Source organism: Pempheris klunzingeri, chromosome 7 (assembly GCF_042242105.1).
Source record: "Pempheris klunzingeri isolate RE-2024b chromosome 7, fPemKlu1.hap1, whole genome shotgun sequence".
In the NCBI taxonomy this organism is placed as follows: Eukaryota; Metazoa; Chordata; class Actinopteri; order Acropomatiformes; family Pempheridae; genus Pempheris; species Pempheris klunzingeri.
In genome coordinates, this window is record NC_092018.1 from 7,654,001 (window position 1) to 7,672,088 (window position 18,088).

The window sequence follows — 18,088 nt, forward strand, 5'->3', positions numbered from 1 at the left end:
GCCACGACACTTCCCGGTCTCCAAGCTAATCTCCATGCTAGTGTTGCTCTTCATACAATGTCTAGGCAGGTTTATTTTGGGGCAAATAAAACCAATTGCACCAGCCTGGTTACTAAGAAGTACCTGTAAACCAAACACTAAAAAAAAAAAAAAACAAATAAAAAAAAAAAAAGCAAGTACCACTTCAAACAACAAAGACAAGCAACTAAATACCAACACCAGAGGCAGAAAACTAAGCCAGTTTTGGCAGCTGGAAAGAATGGCAGGATAACATAATGTAGCTCTGAAGATGTTGTGTGTAGATGTGAGGGAGGAAGATACACAACTCTCCTCTACTGCAGCCTCTGGGCCCCACTGTACATGGACGTTACACATCTCAAGACCGCAAAACAAAAATAAAATAAATGGCTATATAAACTCTTGAGAGAAATCAAGATTTTAGTTCTATATGATAGACATCACTGATGTCATATTACACAAAAATGAAAACAAAATGTATATACTGCTATATATATAGATATATATAGATATATATATATCTATATATAGATATATATATATATATAATAGAATTTAAACAAACTCCAGTGAGGTCAGTCTTATGTACAAGAGGGACAAGGGATTTCAAAAGGGAAGAACAACGGAAGGAGACGAGGAAGATCACTCTGACTGAAGTGCCGCAGTGTGCTGTGTGTGGTGCCGTGCATGTGCTCCTAGAAACCCGTTGGGCTCGCCGCTGCCAGCCAAGCTCCCAAAGTCTGTGACAGACACGGCCATTTTGGCGCCGGTGATTCGGTGGTGGTGCGTCGATGTCCGTCGCGCCTCGAAGTCTACTCCAAGGTTACCCACAGACACGTCATTGATAAAGGAGTCAGGCAGGGCCATCTTGAGTCTCTTGGACGGCCGCTCGCAGTCCTTGTTAACACACACTCCTCCTAGCTGGCCCAGGTCGGAGTGGTAGAAGCCGGCGTCGAGCATGTTGAGGCAGTCAGAGTCTGCACCATTAGAAGGGAACCCGAGGGATTCTTCGTGGTTCAGGGACCCGCGATGAAGAGTTTCCAGTGGAGGAAAGCTGTAGGAGTCCAGGCAACTAACCTCTGCAGGGCTGCACACTGTGGCTACGCTGTTACTCAAAGCTGCAAGGAGACAGGACATTTAATTAAGATCGAATGACTCAAAGCAATAAGAGACTCAAAAAACATGTTGATTGAGGGGGGAAAACCAGCATAACATTAACAAATGAGGAGAATTTGTCTCTCTTTAACGTTACGATGCATTTCTCATTCTCAAGTTTTTCCATAACTGCTGAACGAAGTCTCATTACGGACCTGTGAGGTCGCTGGCAGTGATGGAGTTGAGTAGGCTGAGCTGTTGGTCCGTGGTGGTCTCCAGCCTTCCTCCTCCGCCTGCTCCTGAACACACAGAGGAAGAACTGTCCACTGCCAGTCCCTCCGCTTCATCCACCAGCCTGTCCATCAGGTCACTGGATACAAACATGCACGTGTCATTAGAAGCCCAAAATTCTGCCAAATTATGAGCACTTGAATCATTTTTTCAGAGCTCATTGCATGAAACACAAAAGGAATGCAAACAGGTGATACAAAATCTGCCACTTACGTTACACCAGGATAGCTGCTGTACTTTTTCTTCCCAAACCGATTCTGCTGTACAAAGAAGTCAAAGCGCTCCGACTTTTTCCACATGTAGTAAAACGCCACACACTCCGCTACTGTTCGTGTTGTGACCTGTGGAAGAAAACAAAAAAAAAAGTTGTTAAAAAGGGATGACAAACTTTCACAGCATTATGTGTACTTTTTCATACACGTGTCACAAAGGAATCTCATCAAATCATGAAATAAGACTTACTTTGTGTTTCTGTATGAGGTGGAAATTCTTGTCATACATCTGTAGTGCGTGTTCAAAGTTCTTGCATTCCTCTTCGGACCATGGAGGCGATTTTTCTGAAATGAAACCAGAAATACATCAATACACTGTTGGTGCACTATGAAGCACCACGGTTCTATGTCTCTACAAAAGTCATGGATGTAAACTGCAACTTGACTGGTTGGTGGTCACTTTTTGTAGTGAAGACATTAAAGAAATTTAATACGGGTGTAAACAGTGTCGTCTTTAGCAAAAATGAAAGTGATCATTGTATTATTGAAATGCATGACTCCAGTGAATAATTTCCAGTGAGAAACATGCCTTCATGTCTTCATTTAGAGACCAATTTTGCAGCAGTACAGAGGGCTGACGTAGCGTTTAGTCACATGGTGCAACGACAGTCACCTGAACCTCAATGTCAAAATCATTTTGTGAGGACACAGCGACCTTTCAAATTCCAAACACAACAATGAATTTTATATCAACCCCAAATTGATGAAGCGCATAGGCTGTATGCAAGAGGTGGCCGTAGCCACCGTAAAGTAACATCTGCTTGGTTAGGTTAGGTTTCAGCATGACCTGCCTCTGATTGGTTAGTCACATGGTCATTTGGTTTATTTTGCTCTAAATGGAAATGTAATTTGCAAAATAAACATCATGCTGTGCTGAAGTAGACATGAAACTAGTGGTCAGTGATCGTGTGAGACCATAAGCTCCTTGGGAAAGTGTTAATCGAGGAAATAAATCAAATGAGAAGTAGGGTAATTTTCTCATAGTCAATATATAATACAATACACAATCTGACTTTGTTTTGCTATGAGTTGCCCCCGATTAATAATTTGAAAGACAAATCAACTTTTACACAATCTATGGTTAATACAAAATGTAATACAGCTGGGTGTAAGTTATCTGAATCCTTATCACGTTCAAACCTCAATCATGAAATGACAAGCACACGGCGATAAAAGTTTAGCTGCAAAGGCGAAAAACAAGTTAATATTCTTGTGAAACCTATAATTTCTTCATGTACGCTATGTGTTGATTAAACTCAGTTTTGAAGCAACGATTTTTGTACTTTATGGTGTTGAACCGGATTGTTTTGTGTTGGATTGTGTTCAGGGGTGGTTTCTACACTTTAGCTCCTTCCTGGATGCAGTTAATGGACAAACATTAGAAAATTAGGTGCCGATTTGATATGTATGGCGATTCAATATTACAATTTATTGCTTTTTTTGTCTGTTTTTTCCTCTAACACTGGATGATGGGAAAGAGTTGAATCGTGCACTTCTAGACTGTCTCAGTCATTCTGACTTTAATTTCAGCAGCATCACTGTTGTACTGCACAGAAAATTAGTAAATAAAATGTACATAAGCAATAGAATGAATAAAAACGATATACTTTAGTTTATGTTTCCCTTTTACAATAACCAATGGCACATTTGCATGATGTGAAAAGACGAGCAAGGATTAAAGAAAATGTTGAAGAAAAACAGTGATTCTCTAATAGCCTGGCAGTAAAACGTGAAACACTCAGAGTACAGTCAGCGTCTGAGGTGAAACAGAGGAACCTCTTACCACATCAAAGTGAAACATGTCAAAGAATGAGTAAAGTTAGAGAATGAGCTCAGACGATCACAAGTTACTGTGAAACAGAGATTATATTGACTTCATATAGTCACTGGTATTTTCATATTGATGTAAAAATGGTCATTTGCAACTAAAAAGTCTTAAATACTAATAGATGTGGATAATGTTTACCTTGGACATTCATAATCCAACAGAACTGTTGATTTTTTTGGGGGAAAAAAACAACTTTTAACTTAATCTAGTGACCATCTCAATGTACCCAAGAAACCTTACAGCCAATGTGCATGACTTGCTAACAAACATAAATTCCAAGGCACTCCTAGAAGGCTTTATTCTGATTATAGTTCAGCTTGCACAACAAATCTACAATACCCAAGAATCTTATTAGGTCATTTTCACATGTGAACTGTGCCAAATCTAGATGTTATATTGAGCAAAATTAGCAATTTGAATGCAAACTTTTGCAGATGCAACATGAACTTGTTTTGACAAAGCTGGCAGCCCACAACATATTAAGTGCCATCAATGTACCAGTGACATTTGCCTCAAGTCAGAAATGAGTTTCCTACAGCAGACATATAGAACCCGTTTCCTTTGCTTACCTTTTGAGGACTTTACACGGTTGCAGTGTCTCTCTAGTGCTTCGCGGGTGTTGTAGTTGCACTTGACAAGCTCATTCAAGGCCTATGTGGAAAGAGTGGCGTGGCCAACATGGGAATATTGTCAAAATATACCTTAGAAATAAACAATCTGAAGAAATTCAAAGTAAAATAATAATGTAGGCTGCATAAGCTCACATACATTGTTACTAGCATGCTCATTATTGTGTTACAACATGAAAGGATTGATAAAGAAAGACATGGCTGACCTGTTCATTGTCTCGAACATGCATCCCTGGTTTGTCACATCCTGTCTTTTCATCTGTTGTCCGTGACAACGCCTCAGACAGGTAACTCCTAACCTTGTTTTCAGGCAATGTACCTGGGCTCCATAATAACTCGTCTTCATCTTCATAAACTGTGTAACAAAGTATATTAGAGTAAGATTAGTCATCTTGTGTGTGTGTGGTCTTCATTGTATGGATAGAAATATTGTAAGCAATCACATTAAAGGAACATGTCCACCACATGATGAAAACAAAGCAGCTGTCACCTTTCTCCCCTTCTTTGTAGTGACAGAGGCATGAGGGAACCTCTGCTTGGTACTGTGTTCCCACCATTATTTCCTGTGATAAAGACAACACAAAGCATGTTTATCGAACCATCGTTTACTACATTTAAAACACTGAGAAAATATTATTTACCTCTCTCCTATGTGTTCCAAAATTAAATGTGTCATTTACCTTTCTGGAGTCCTCTGGGCTTGGGCCATCTTCATCACACTCTGACTCTTTATCACCATCAGAGATAGCATTGGCTGATAAAATAATACAACAAATTAATAACTTGACATGAACTGAATTCCAATGGCACCTCCTGGGTGATATGGCCTTATGCTTATTTACCAAACCTGGTGTCAGTTTTGATGTAATAATAATAATAATAATAATAATAATAATAATAGCCGAGTTCAAGCCCTACTGCGCTCAAAAGGACAATGAGAAATAATGGGCATCATGACAGTGGTTATCCACTGGTTTTGTTAATGCAGACTTTCTGCTTCAGGCTCTGTGTGCGTCCCCACAAAATGGATATTTGCATTCTGCCCACTATGAAGTATATAAAACCGCTGTTGCAAATAAGGCACGAGACCAATGCTAACAGAAAATATACTCTATGCACTCTCAGTGCCAACTGTTTATTTGTAATGTGGCAGCTGCACATTCAGAGCACTTAAACTTAAAACTATATGCAGCAATCACCATACTCAAGCAGTGCATTTAGGTCAGACACTGTCCCATAATGAAGTGGAGTGGATATGCAGAGTAAAATTTGTTTGTGTGTTTTCATATCTAACTTATTCCCTCAGTGTTGAATCTGTGTCATTTATAGAGATTGGTGTTAATCTAAGGTTAAAAGCTTTAGTTGAATATGCGCACATTCACCAAGATGTGATTCATTGATTAATCTGCTTCAATATAAAATTGACTATATTATTGTATCTGATTTTTTTCCTTATTACACATTTACACTGTTTCTTTGGTCTGCAGGTGATGAAAATCGGTATTAGCAATACTCCCAGATTACTGTACGGCATAATATTGCATTACACGACAAACCTGTCACTTACATCGAAGTGTTCTTGGAAAAAAATCGGTAGCCTCATGGGAGGTGACAGAAGGAGTCAGATCATCTGCTGAGGACTGAGTCTCCTCCTCATAGTCCCCAGACAACAGGTCTTTAGCTATTTCCTCCTATGGAAAATAAATAATAGTTAGTGGGCTAGACGAAGAGCGATCAAAACAATAAGTACCTATATATGACAAAAAACACATTACTTCTAATTATTTTTCCTAATATAAATATATATTGACTACATAACAGCAGTTCTTTACCTTGTCCAAGGTCATGTCAGGAAGCTCATCAGTCAGGTCTCCAGAGGAGCTGTCTATACTGGAGCCTGCCGAGGCTTCATAGCGATAGATGGCCAATAGTTCCTCCAAAGGCATGTTTCCCTCCTGGCAGAGGGAAAAAAAAAAGAAGACAAAATTGGCACTTTAGTTAAGTAAAGCTACAATGCATTTTCCCTGCATTATCCAAATGTCAATTCAAAATTCAGATTAAAAAGCATTATGAATTCCTCTTGAAGATTTATATGTATGTTGACATTGTCCTGGGTTCATATGAGATATGAACATATGTTAAGTTTACAAACTGACTGCAAACGCTGAGTTCAAAATAAAATAGCTGAAAGAAAAATGAACCTTTAGGAATCATAAAGGTTAGGCCTGCAATTCCACAGTACTAAATTTTCCTGCTCAGTGACAGCAGTGTCAGTATTTGCAGCACTACTGCATTACACCTATGTACTCTAGTTTCCATGTTAACAATACATACAAAACTTTTAAATGTATTAATCCAGATTTGACTATTTATAAATGACACAATTAATTACATTTTCATAGGTGAATGGTTTTAGGGAATTTTGTACATTTATTAGTTTACCTTTTCCAGATCTGCAATCTCAGAGCGGAAATTCCTCCCTCCCTCCAGAGACTCTTCCTCCTCCAGGGTCCTCTCATCATCGTACTCATGAACTAACATTTCTGCTGTTGGATCAAAGTCATGGTCCTCTGACGATAAAGAGCCACCTGAGTACGAGAGAGAGAAAGAAAATAGAATCATAAATGTGTCTTGTCACATAAATTGCTGTTCCTTTGACAATATTAAAAGATTCACCCCTATGTATTTAGTATTTACAATCAAAAAGGCACATTTTATCATTTTCAAAGCCATTTTCTGACACTAAATGCAAGTATACAATAAAATATAGTAATGCAAAATTATATCAGTAAAATATTGATACATTTAAGTAAGTAAAACAAACTGTAGATAGTAAAATGTATCAGATTTATGGCCGAAATGTTTTTCTTACCTGGACTTGAACTCCCTACGGAAGCCTGCAAAAGAATTAAAGCAGAGGATAAATTAGTGCAATTGTTGAAACAGGGTCTCAACTATTATGCTAGCGTTTTATCCTCAAATATTCAGTCAAGCAGAGTAAGAAAATGCCTATAATGGTCCGTAGTATGACCGTGGAAAATAGTTGGGCATATTAACTGCATACAGCGCTCACGTTACCTGAAATAGGTTAGCCGCGGGTGAACGCTTCACACCGATTGTAAGAAAAATATAGCTTCAAACCCCGGAATTAAAATGATTCCTTTTTAAAGAGGCTATCCAAATAAACAGAAGAATATATTAATGGTGGCAGAAAGATTTACGCAGTGTCGGCTCCAGTAACAGTTAGCTAGCCAGCAAGCTAACCCCACAGCCTAATGTTAACGTTAAGCATCGAAACATGTAAACACTAATTTCGTTTGCGCGGTACTGCAATCGACAGAGTTGGATGAGCTTTACGATATAGGTTCCGCTAATTCAGCCTGACAACAAAACATGAATTTCCATTCATAACGAACGCGATATAATCTGTTAATTCATTTAACCAACAAGCTAACGTTAAATTTACGTATCAATTTACACAGCCGCTACACCAAAGCAGCTGAGAGAGCGAAGGCGCAGCGGCCTTGTAGTGAAGGATCAGTCCGGACATTAAAGCATATTTTAGAGGAATAAAAATGACAATTATGACACGAAACACGCTATACAGCTGGAAAAAACGACTGTTTCTTCAATCGATAACATAAAAATGAAAAATACAACACACAAAATTTAAAAATATCGATTTAAGATCGATTGCTTCTCCCCTGTTTTCCCTCTTACCTCCGCCATATTGGTACCTTTAGCTAATAGGCTCGATCTAGCGCAGTACCCGGATGAGCGCTCTGAGCCAATCAGAGGTCCAGGTGACCGCTGTTGTCGTGACGCCGTCCTAACCAACCACTGGTCGGTCTAACGGTAATCATTTATACACGGTGGAAATATAAGAAACACAAATGTAGACATCAAATCACCAACATATATATCCAACATGTATAAGTAACGTGGCTTTTCACATGTTGATATCTCACACAACGGCAGAATATTCCCAGAATCCCATCTGATTCCCTGCTCTCCTCTGTTATTTTAAAAGCTGTGTTATCACCATTCACATTTTTGTCACTATAAGAACTTAACTATGGTCATGATGCCCTCAAATGAAGCAAGTGAGGCTTTAAGTTTTACCATTCAACAAGATAATTTTTAGCAATGTGTCATTTCATTCATTGAGCTGTCATTTTTCAAATATCACCTGTATACTATAATACTAACACCATAATATTTAACAGTGGAGTGTCTTTTTTTTTTTTTAAAGAATGGAGGGGGCAAACCACCTGGTCTATATAGTGGGGTCAAAATGTCACCAAGAACTATCAGCTGTTTCCTTTTCATTGATGTTTCATTTATCAAATTGCATTTTCTTTTGATCATTTAATAGTTTGCTTCTTAGTCTCTTCTTTAGATCTCTGACAAATGTGAAGCTGCATACGGCCTATCGCTCTTCTTAATGGCGTATAAAGTTTTCTCATGTTAAAGTAGCAGCAGTATTTCTATCTATTCAGACCAACAGCTTAGTAGGCAGTGGTTGGTCTAAAGATCAAAACAGTGATGGTTATTCAAATATTGAAGTAACTGTTAGTTTGTGTTATAATGCACCAAGGTCTGAGGTCATGCCGCAGAGCATTTCTGCTTGATTGAGTATTCATAACATTTCATGTACAAAAAGAAACCTGAACTATTCCTTTAAGGCAAATATTGGATATACCAAAATAATTACTTTTGACTACTAAAACAATCATTTACAGACTTCAGACTTTTTCAGTGATTAATAAAAAAAATATTTTATTGTACAGGCCAGCAGAGGGCAAAAGTAAGCTACCCTTTAAAAGTATGGCTACTCTGTCCACACCACTGAGATCCATGCCATCTTTCCCTCTTCCTCCTCTCCTAGCTGTTTTGAATGACTGTTAAGCCTCATCATATTTGATCATATTGTAAAAGCAGACTGACTGTTTGGGCAGATTAGGTGGACCTCACTCTCACACTCCTAAATACTGGAAATAATCAATGTTACCAACTGTCTGTTTTTTAATTTTTTGTGTAGGCCATATTCATTTGAAGTGAACTGTGTATATCAGGCTCCTGAAATAGTTCCACAGAGTTCTCAGCTATTGTGGACACTTGAAGGTGAGGACACTTAAAGGTTGCTAGTAGTTCAAGATCTAAACCAGCTGCTTCTGTCTGGGGATCTGCACATGTTTGTGTACAGGGTGCTGGCGATAAACTGCTTCCTGGCTCAAGTAGATCCTGGAGCGTGACATGGGCGTCCTTCCTGCAGCATAACAGAGAGTTACTCATGTGTTTTTGCTGTGTCAACAGATCACATTTGTTATGAACTTGTGCTGTCATTAAAGTTGTATGTGTTACATGCAGGTGAAGGTTTATTTCACACATATAAATCAAAATCCAAAAATAACTAGGCCAATGCATACAATAACATACACATACACGTACAAGCATCGCAAGTGGTACTACTGACTCTAGAGGCCCTTCTTGCATAAACACATCTTTACCATGTGATGCAGAGAATAAATATACAACAATAAGCCATGCTGACTCATTGGTGGGTGTTGAACTCGGTTACTTTTCAGTTAAACTATAGCATAGAGTCACAGGTTGTTGTTGTTCACATATGGGTTCCATTTAATTTGTCATTGAGATCATATATTTTTTCAAACTTGTCACAGCGAGTAAACACTTCTGTCTTTGGAAAACACAATCCCCCGTAAGGCGTAGGAAGGGTAGTGTGGGCTTCGTTTGAAGGACTCTGCAAACAAATGAGTCACTGAGTTCAGACAGTTCAAAAGTACATCCCTCTACAGGACACATCTACTAACTTCTTACCTGAGATAAGTCTGTCAAGATCAGCTTAAACAACCTTTCGTGCATATACTGTATACACGTTTAACATCTTGTTGAGAGGCTGCCGCAACTCAAGTATTTGTTCTTTTTCCTAGTCTTCTTATTCTTCTTCGGCTTCTTTTTAGAAATAATAATAGTGGTACAATTTATTGTTTACGTTTCCATGTGCACAGATTGCCGTGTTTGCATTTACAACTAGTGTAATATAAGGGCAGCTCTCGTCCCGCTTTTCTCTGCAGCTAATTCATAATTACCATATTCATTTGAAAGCCCATTTAAAGCTACTTTTACAAAACAATGTAGACAGGAAGACGTGGGCCCTCACCTGTCAGGTCAACAAGTTATCCTCTGACGTAGATTACGGAGAGAAGGGTGCCAAAGGGTCACAATCCATTGTTACAGTGTAAAACGGATGTGGCTCATTAACACTGGCAGTACACCTACACTGGTTGTGTGATTCTCCAGCTGCCCACTCAGCTGATGTGCCTTTTGTAGGACTGAGGGGTTGGAAATCCATTGTAATGCTCTAACTTCCACATATTTATGAATTATACTTCAGGCCATTTCAGCTGCATATCTATTGAGGATATTTTGTGTACTATGTCACTCAAGGATATTACTGAATGAGCTGTAAGTCTTGAAAACATTTGGTATTGTTGATATTTTGGTATGGTATCAGAACGTAAGTAAAGCATGATTTAAGCTTGCACATATAAGGAGATGGAGAATGAGTCACATTGCTAGAAATATCCTTGCTGGAAAACAGTTGTTCTATCTAACGGTATTTACTGCTTTTGTGCATTCAAAGGTTGAAGTAATGAGAATGAGAAGTAATCTCATGCACACTTTTAAGACAGGTGTCTAGTCCGATGAGAAACTGGTGGGCTGGATGTTAGTACAAAATGTACCAAAGAAGCAGGTATGTTGAATCACGGATCTTTAGTGGGCATTTAGAGAATATGACACTCAAACTCAAACAATTGAATTTATTTCAAATGATCGTGCTGCCAAGGTATTAAGATTAGTATTATTGGTTTTCTTACTGCATACTGTGTTATTATGGAGTCCAGTCAGCATTGTGAGATGATACACTGTGTACCTTTCATAGACAATTTGAGACAGCTCCTATGTTAAATATACAAGCCACCAGGTGGCAATATGTGACAGCTGTAGTTTCCTAATGACTCAGCTTTAACTTTCCTCTGTGCTCCAAACACCACCTCCAGTCAGGCTGCAACAATGACTGTATGAACACACGCTGCTGGTTGTGCTGATATTCTTGGGTGACTTGTGTACAACTCATGTGCAGTGACACTGAATTGTGCGTGTTTACAAGTGTGTGTTTACACTGGGTTCACTACACATTCAGCAGCTGTGGAGTAAGTCCTGCAGGTCAACAAACCTCTCCGAGGGACTTAGTCAGTTCGAAGTTTATATTTTACCCATGAGTAATGCAAACAATTCTGAAATTTCCATGACATCCCACAAAATAGATTTCACACATCCACATGTACGGGCTGAAGATGCAAGTAAACAATTGGCAGCTGTGAAGGAAATTCAAAAGATAATTAATCCCTTCCTGTGAGAATAAATCCAGTTTTAGGTTTACATTGTTGATGAACAACAAATACAAGCTGCTGTGGTGAATTTCAGTAAATGCTTGAAAGTTATTACAATGCATTTAAAAATCTTTTATAAGAAAGGAAAAGGATGGCAGATCTTTGCAATAAAGCTTTAAGCCACATCATCAAATCATTAGCACATCATTAGCAAAGAATACAATACAGTTAAACAGTTTGAAAGGAAAGAAAGGAAGTAATGGCATGTTTAAAGTTAGCTCTTTGTTGCACGCACTTCTCACATCTAACTCAGACATGTGCACTGATAAATATAAGCTGTAGAAATCCTAATCATGGTCAGAGCTGAGAAAAGCATGTATTATGGTGCATTTCATAACATAGCAAATGTACTGTGTTGCAGATTTTGATCCATTTGTACATTGAATTCATGCCGTAATTACTCATAACATATAAAAGTGTGTTACAGTTAGAAAACAGGTTTGGACCGTGAAGCCCACAGACACAAACATTATGCTTTCCTTTTGGGTCTTTCAGTGTTAGGGTTAGGGTTAGGGTGTTTTATTCTAAGGCATAAAATTGTGTAATTGCTGCTGTAATATAATAACATGCATCAGTCTCTCCCAGATTTGTAGATATTTATTAAAGAAAAATGTTCAGCAGCCATTGTCCTGTACACTCACAGCTCTCCCAACCTTCAAAAGCTCAGGCTGCAACTAAACCCATCTACCACATTTAAAAATGTGTTATGCACCCCAAAAATCAGGCCATTAAAATGTGCTGTTTGACTGGCCAGTTTCCCACCATCTCACATTTGTCTTACATAAATGTGAGATGGTTTTGTCGATACTGTATGTGACCCTGATCGTTCTTCAGGGCTCATCAGCAAACCTCTAGATGGATTGGTGATCATGATTTTCTCAGAATCAGTACTGTCCTCTTACTCTGATTGGCTTTTAGCCCTCGCTAATCACCTAAACCATTGCTCAAATTGGGACGCAGTGTTCTTTACTTAACTGTGATCTGTGAGAATTTAATCTGTTTGGGGCATTTAGATCGGTTCCCACAATATGTGTTTCAGTACATAGTTAGACAATAGCAGTAAGTTTGACAATACAGAAGTCCCAGGAGAGGAGAGGTTTGAGTTTTCCCACAGGCTCTTCACATGATTTATGTTGAAATGAAATTAAAATGTCTCTAGCTAGATCACACACCATGAGTACCAAACTGGGAGGAATTGCACATTTCAGCATACCCCTCAAGTTGTAAAAGCTACCCCAAAAAGTTTACTTATTATAATTAAATAACTGTCACAAAGCCCTTCAAAAACATCACTTGATGTGTGATTGTGTGTGTGTGTGTGTGTCATTTTTATGTGGTGTGCATTCTGCTACAGAATGGAGGGCTTGTCTCACAGCCAGACAGGCCGGCCTTGTGTGGCTTGTGTCATGTTTGTGTCATGTAATGTTAAGTGGTTGCTGTGAAATGTTGCCCCTTTTCATTTGTTCTTTTTTGTGCATTTTCTTTTTATGATTTAATGTACACATCCAATTAAAAGAGGGGTTACAAGGGGCATGAATTCTTATTAATTCTTGGGAATAATATCTTTAAAATGCTTTAATTTTATACATTCAGGATGTAGTTGGACTAGCAGCTACAGGCCTTGGCCTTTATTACTGAACAGAATCAGGTCACAGTAATCAGTAGTGGATGGTACATAAACTGAAAATGCACTGTGAGTGTGGACACAACTTATAATATTAACCCTAAGAGTTCAGAAACAGTGTGATTACGAATCACATTAACTAAGTCAACCACAGAAAATTTGTTTAAGTCAGGACATTTTATTCAATATCAAGTACACTAACCCAGAGTGTAGCATGATTGAGAAGTTGTTTATTACATCAGCCCAAAAAGCACCCATTACCATTACCTTAATGCAGCCATTATGAGCTGGCACACAAACTTTCATGTCTCCTCATGTGGTGCTGGTGTTGGCAACTTTGAGGACATGCAATAACCAAGAGCCTGAGTATTAGTGGAGCTCCTTTTCTCCCCAACCACATACAGAGCTCTACATCACAGCACAGAGGAGTCCGTCTGCCACTGTCTGACTTCATGTGACAGACAGACAGACAGATAGACAGATAGACAGATAGACAGATAGATAGATAAATAGATCTAAGAATGCTAACGTTTTTATAAACGTGTTTCCATCCTGCTACACTGTAGTAGGATGCATCAAAACACACACGGTATTGGTAAAAACTAGTAAGTAACTAGCCAAGTAGTAAAAACTTGGCAGTTCAATCCATTACAATAATTTTTTGCATGCTTGGAACAGGGAGCAGCAATCAAGCTGGAGTAATAGTGAGTCGGGCCTGCAATTTCCTCTCTCCTCTGTAGTCAGACACAGCATCTACTCGTGTAGGTGTTAGTATATATCAGTAACTTGCGTCACGCTGTGCACTCACATATTCTGTTTGAGATTACCTCTTCAAGTGACTTGTTTTCAGCAGCAGCTGTGTAAATGCCCATATTTGTGAAGATGACACAGAGCAAACACGTAAAAGATGTTTCTGAAGAATTTCCAATCCTCAGAAAATACAATTCTCATGAATTTGTTCCCCACAAACTAACTTTGTACTGTATGTATAGTTTTATAGTGCTATAGTTTATGTATATGTTTAAAGAACTATTTAACCTTGAAAAGGTTAAGACCCATACATGTTAGTTATAGATCTATATGATGTATCTTCTCTTGTATGTAATGCTCCTTTTCAAAGCTCAACTACATGAGAGACTAACAGGAAAACATTGGGAGAAGGTAGCTGTTTCGCTAAAATTACTTAACACCATTGGCAGTTCTCAGAACCACTTAGCATGGCAGCAAGGTCTTTAGCAGTTTAGGCCGGATGTTCTGCTCTACAGCTCCTTTGATTCAAGTATTGTGAAGAATATGCAAAGTGATGAGCAACGTACCAAATGTGAAGGATAGAGGATACAGCTGTGTTGTCATGGTTTAGAGGCTCCTCCTGAGAGACATGTGGGTCTCCATGGCAACCTTAGATTCTACCACAATAAGAGTTTGTGATGAGAGCAGAAGATGTAGAGGCTGAAAACTTGGGAAATTCTCACTAGGGCTTGTGCACATGAATTGAGATGTCACACATCCAACTCCTATTCCTACAAAGACATTTTGACAGTTGCCAGGTTACAAAAGAGTGCTGTCGCTCTTAGCCACCTACACGTTAGCTCCATAAACAATTAAAGATAAAGAGACGAAGACATTTTCAATACTGAGTTCATACAAAAGTTAGGCATATCAAAAATTGGACAATCGCCTCTTGTTTAAGAACACTGCTTGTTTTCTGACAAGTTAAATGATTTGAATAATTAAGTGTCATCTTCTATAGAACATTAGACAAGACTTATACAGTTTTGCTGACCTACTTAATTATTACTGTTGTGATAACCACCAACAAAGCCCACAATATCACTATGTCTGGATTTATTAAAATCTAAAAGCCATGACGGTTCACCCTCTAAAAAAGAATTATTTGTAAATGATATTTTCTTTCTTGTTTGGTTGAAATTCTGGCTCTAGACTTAAAGTGTTGAAGAGGAGTAACACCAAACTTAATACACTCCTTCTTTTAACAGCTTAACATTCAAAGCTGCACCATTCAATATTTGTAATAACAAAGGAGAAAAAATAACTATGTAATGTGAAAGGGGTAGCTAGTAGTGATAAGTTATCACTGGTTCCTGCAGCTCTGCTTTTTCAGCTTTTTTTTTGGCTGGCAATGCATACTGTTTTGGTTTAGTCTGACTCCTCAAATGAGGTTTGTTTCCAGCAGCTTTGGGAAGCTGTTTCACACTTCCAACCCAGGACCAAACGGCAGACTGACAAAGTTAATGAAGCATTTAAGTTTCATGGCCATGCCTCCACTGTAACTCGGCATTGTGCAATCAAAGCTTTGTCTCTCGTGTTGTTTTGTTAACTGAACTAACCTCACACAGCCACAGGATCACTGCATGCCTTCATGTTTTCCTGTCAACCCATCTACTAGCTTCCAAGCTAGCTCCATCCAGTCAGACACACATCTCATCATGTTTACATCTCTGCTCTGCTTCACCAGTCACCAGCTTCCCTTTGCCCCTCTACCTTTGTGTGCCAACATCAGCACCTTCACTCCCTAAGAATCCAGTCAATGAGGTTTTTCTTGTTCCTTCCAACTCTGTGTCCTGCATTTGATATTTCCCTCAGGAGAAGGTGGACAGTAAACAAATTCTACAGGTTCCTATCTTCAATCAATGAAGCACAATTTGAATATTTTCTTTTAATTCTTTGAGTGTGTCATATGATGCTTATTTTCATTTGCAGGATTGTTGGATGCACCTGCAGTGAGTGACGTTTCTCTTCCCTGAAAGAGGGTGTAGTAAAAAAAACAACCCTGTTGGACATCTGTACTCAGACTGTATGTATGCATGATGCAAAGCATAATGAGGCTGAAGAGACTGATGCAGGTCAAGGGCAGGACACAGAGACCAGCTGTGCAGATCCTTTTGCCTGAATGCTCTTTTCACATTTTCTTACCTGCATTCTTTCTTACAAAATTACCCTTTTGAAGAGGGAGACATGGTGTTTTTTGTACATATTGCTTCAGCAAACACAAATATTAGCTTCCAGAATCTTCACATTTTTTTCATCAATTTGCAGTTCTATTTAGTCAATGTGTGTTCATGCACCGAGTGCTCTCATTACAAACCCTAATTTCTGTCCGGGACATGCTGTTTCTTTTCAGATATTGCTCATCAGAGCACAAAAATGAACACTGGAGGTTAGATAAAGAAGCATACAGTATCACAGCAATTAATGGTCATGACCAGGATAAACCTATTGCCATAACAGTGAATGAAATAAAAATCATAAAGCTTGTTCAGGTTTGTACTGTGCAGTATGTGCAAGCTTAACAAAAAATTTCATTGTCAGAATATCAGCACACTGAGGTATAAGATAATAATATAAACCACTGTGATGTTCTATAATTTCAGTTAAAAAAACACCATGAAATAGATTTAGGATGGAGTTATGCAAGTTGAACAGTGAAAGAGAACATTAGGCTCTAATTTTAGCCCAATAATTAGTTCTGGCTGACTGTAACTTTTGATGTTCTTGCCATCTGGGTCTGGTTCTTTATGTAAGTAAAGTTATGATGAAAGGAAAAAAAGCGAGCTGTTAGAGGACCTTCACTTAAAATAAACTTAGATGGTCATTATAGTTCACTAAAACTAATAATGTCTTATATGAATAAATTATGTTGCTTGATTAATTGGAAAAATTGATGAATTTGACTTTAAAGGAACCAGAAATAATTTTTCCTATCTTCACAGTGACACATCCCATTACATTCTACATTCAACTCACACTTATCTATACAGAGAGGGCTGCCTTTCATCATTATCTCTTCTGGGCTGAGTAGGAAGCCTGTTATGTGAAGAGAAAGTTCAGATGTATTCACAGGTGTGTGTCTGGAAGTAAAAACCATCTGTGAACTGTGATAAGTAGACAAAAAAGTCTCTATAACTATTTCCTCACCTGGAAAATTCTATCCTCTCCAGACATCAGATTGTTATGTGACAAAATATCTCAAGTTCCCTGTCAACCTTTAAAGAAGTTTGAGAGTGTATTCTAAATTTAGTAAAACTGCAAATAAGGTTTGAAGAAATGATAAAAGGATGTTTTTTTCAACACTGACTCCTAGGCCAAAAGCTCTACATACGTAAGAATATAAGCAATTGAGTATCTCTCAAATCTTAGCATGTAGTGAACCAGGAGAAACGCTATCAAAGAACAAAGGAAATATATCCAGAATCACAAGTCTATTTTTATAGTGGCAACTCACTGATAACGCTCAAGAATGGAGTGTTTCAAGTTAGACACAATGTTCTAAATGTGAGACCTCCGCCTGAGTTTTCAAATCCTGTATCACACAGTTTCAAGGGCATTATCAGCAGTAGGTGGTGAGATTGGAAAAGGAAAAACGGAAATCTCTGGTGGAGTAGCGTTTGGTGTTACATTACGAAATAGCTCAGTTCTCTACATTGTGTGGTAACTTGGCCTACATATTGCCATTGTCTAAAATTCCTCACTGCTTCCATCTCTTCCTCTACAGCTCTACTGGAAATAAAGTGGTATGATTATGCTTAAAATGTGGCACTCAAATGCTTTAACTCTTTTCCAGTTATGAATAATGTCAATTATTTGTGAACAAGGCTCCAGCTGCAGAAAGGTGGCAGATAGTCCTATCTACAAAGGACACAAAACAGGCACAAAGCAGATTATTATATCTCTGAGACTAAATATAGTGCCTGTGTAACATCCTGAAAGCAAACACGTAGCTGTAAACTTCCATCCTCCTTGCCATTCTGATCAGTTCTGAAACGTGGGAATGCTCATGACAAAAGTCTTTTTGGCAGAGTGCCTGAATAAAGCGGGGAAACTGTCAGTGAATG

General features: G+C 38.4%; 1 protein-coding gene across 1 annotated transcript; it reads right to left on the reverse strand.

Moving 5' to 3' along the window:
* Nucleotides 1-533: 533 nt before the first annotated feature.
* mier3b (mesoderm induction early response 1, family member 3 b) lies at nt 534-7,033 on the reverse strand. Its single transcript, XM_070834250.1, has 12 exons — nt 7,006-7,033; nt 6,576-6,721; nt 5,966-6,088; nt 5,701-5,824; nt 4,814-4,887; nt 4,624-4,696; nt 4,340-4,488; nt 4,074-4,155; nt 1,867-1,961; nt 1,618-1,745; nt 1,329-1,483; nt 534-1,136 (listed from the first exon to the last, which is right to left on the reverse strand). The coding sequence occupies exons 2-12, from the start codon at nt 6,672-6,674 to the stop codon at nt 661-663; spliced, it is 1,578 nt and encodes a 525-aa protein (XP_070690351.1). The 5' UTR covers nt 6,675-6,721; nt 7,006-7,033; the 3' UTR covers nt 534-660.
* Between the last annotated feature and the right edge of the window lie 11,055 nt (nt 7,034-18,088).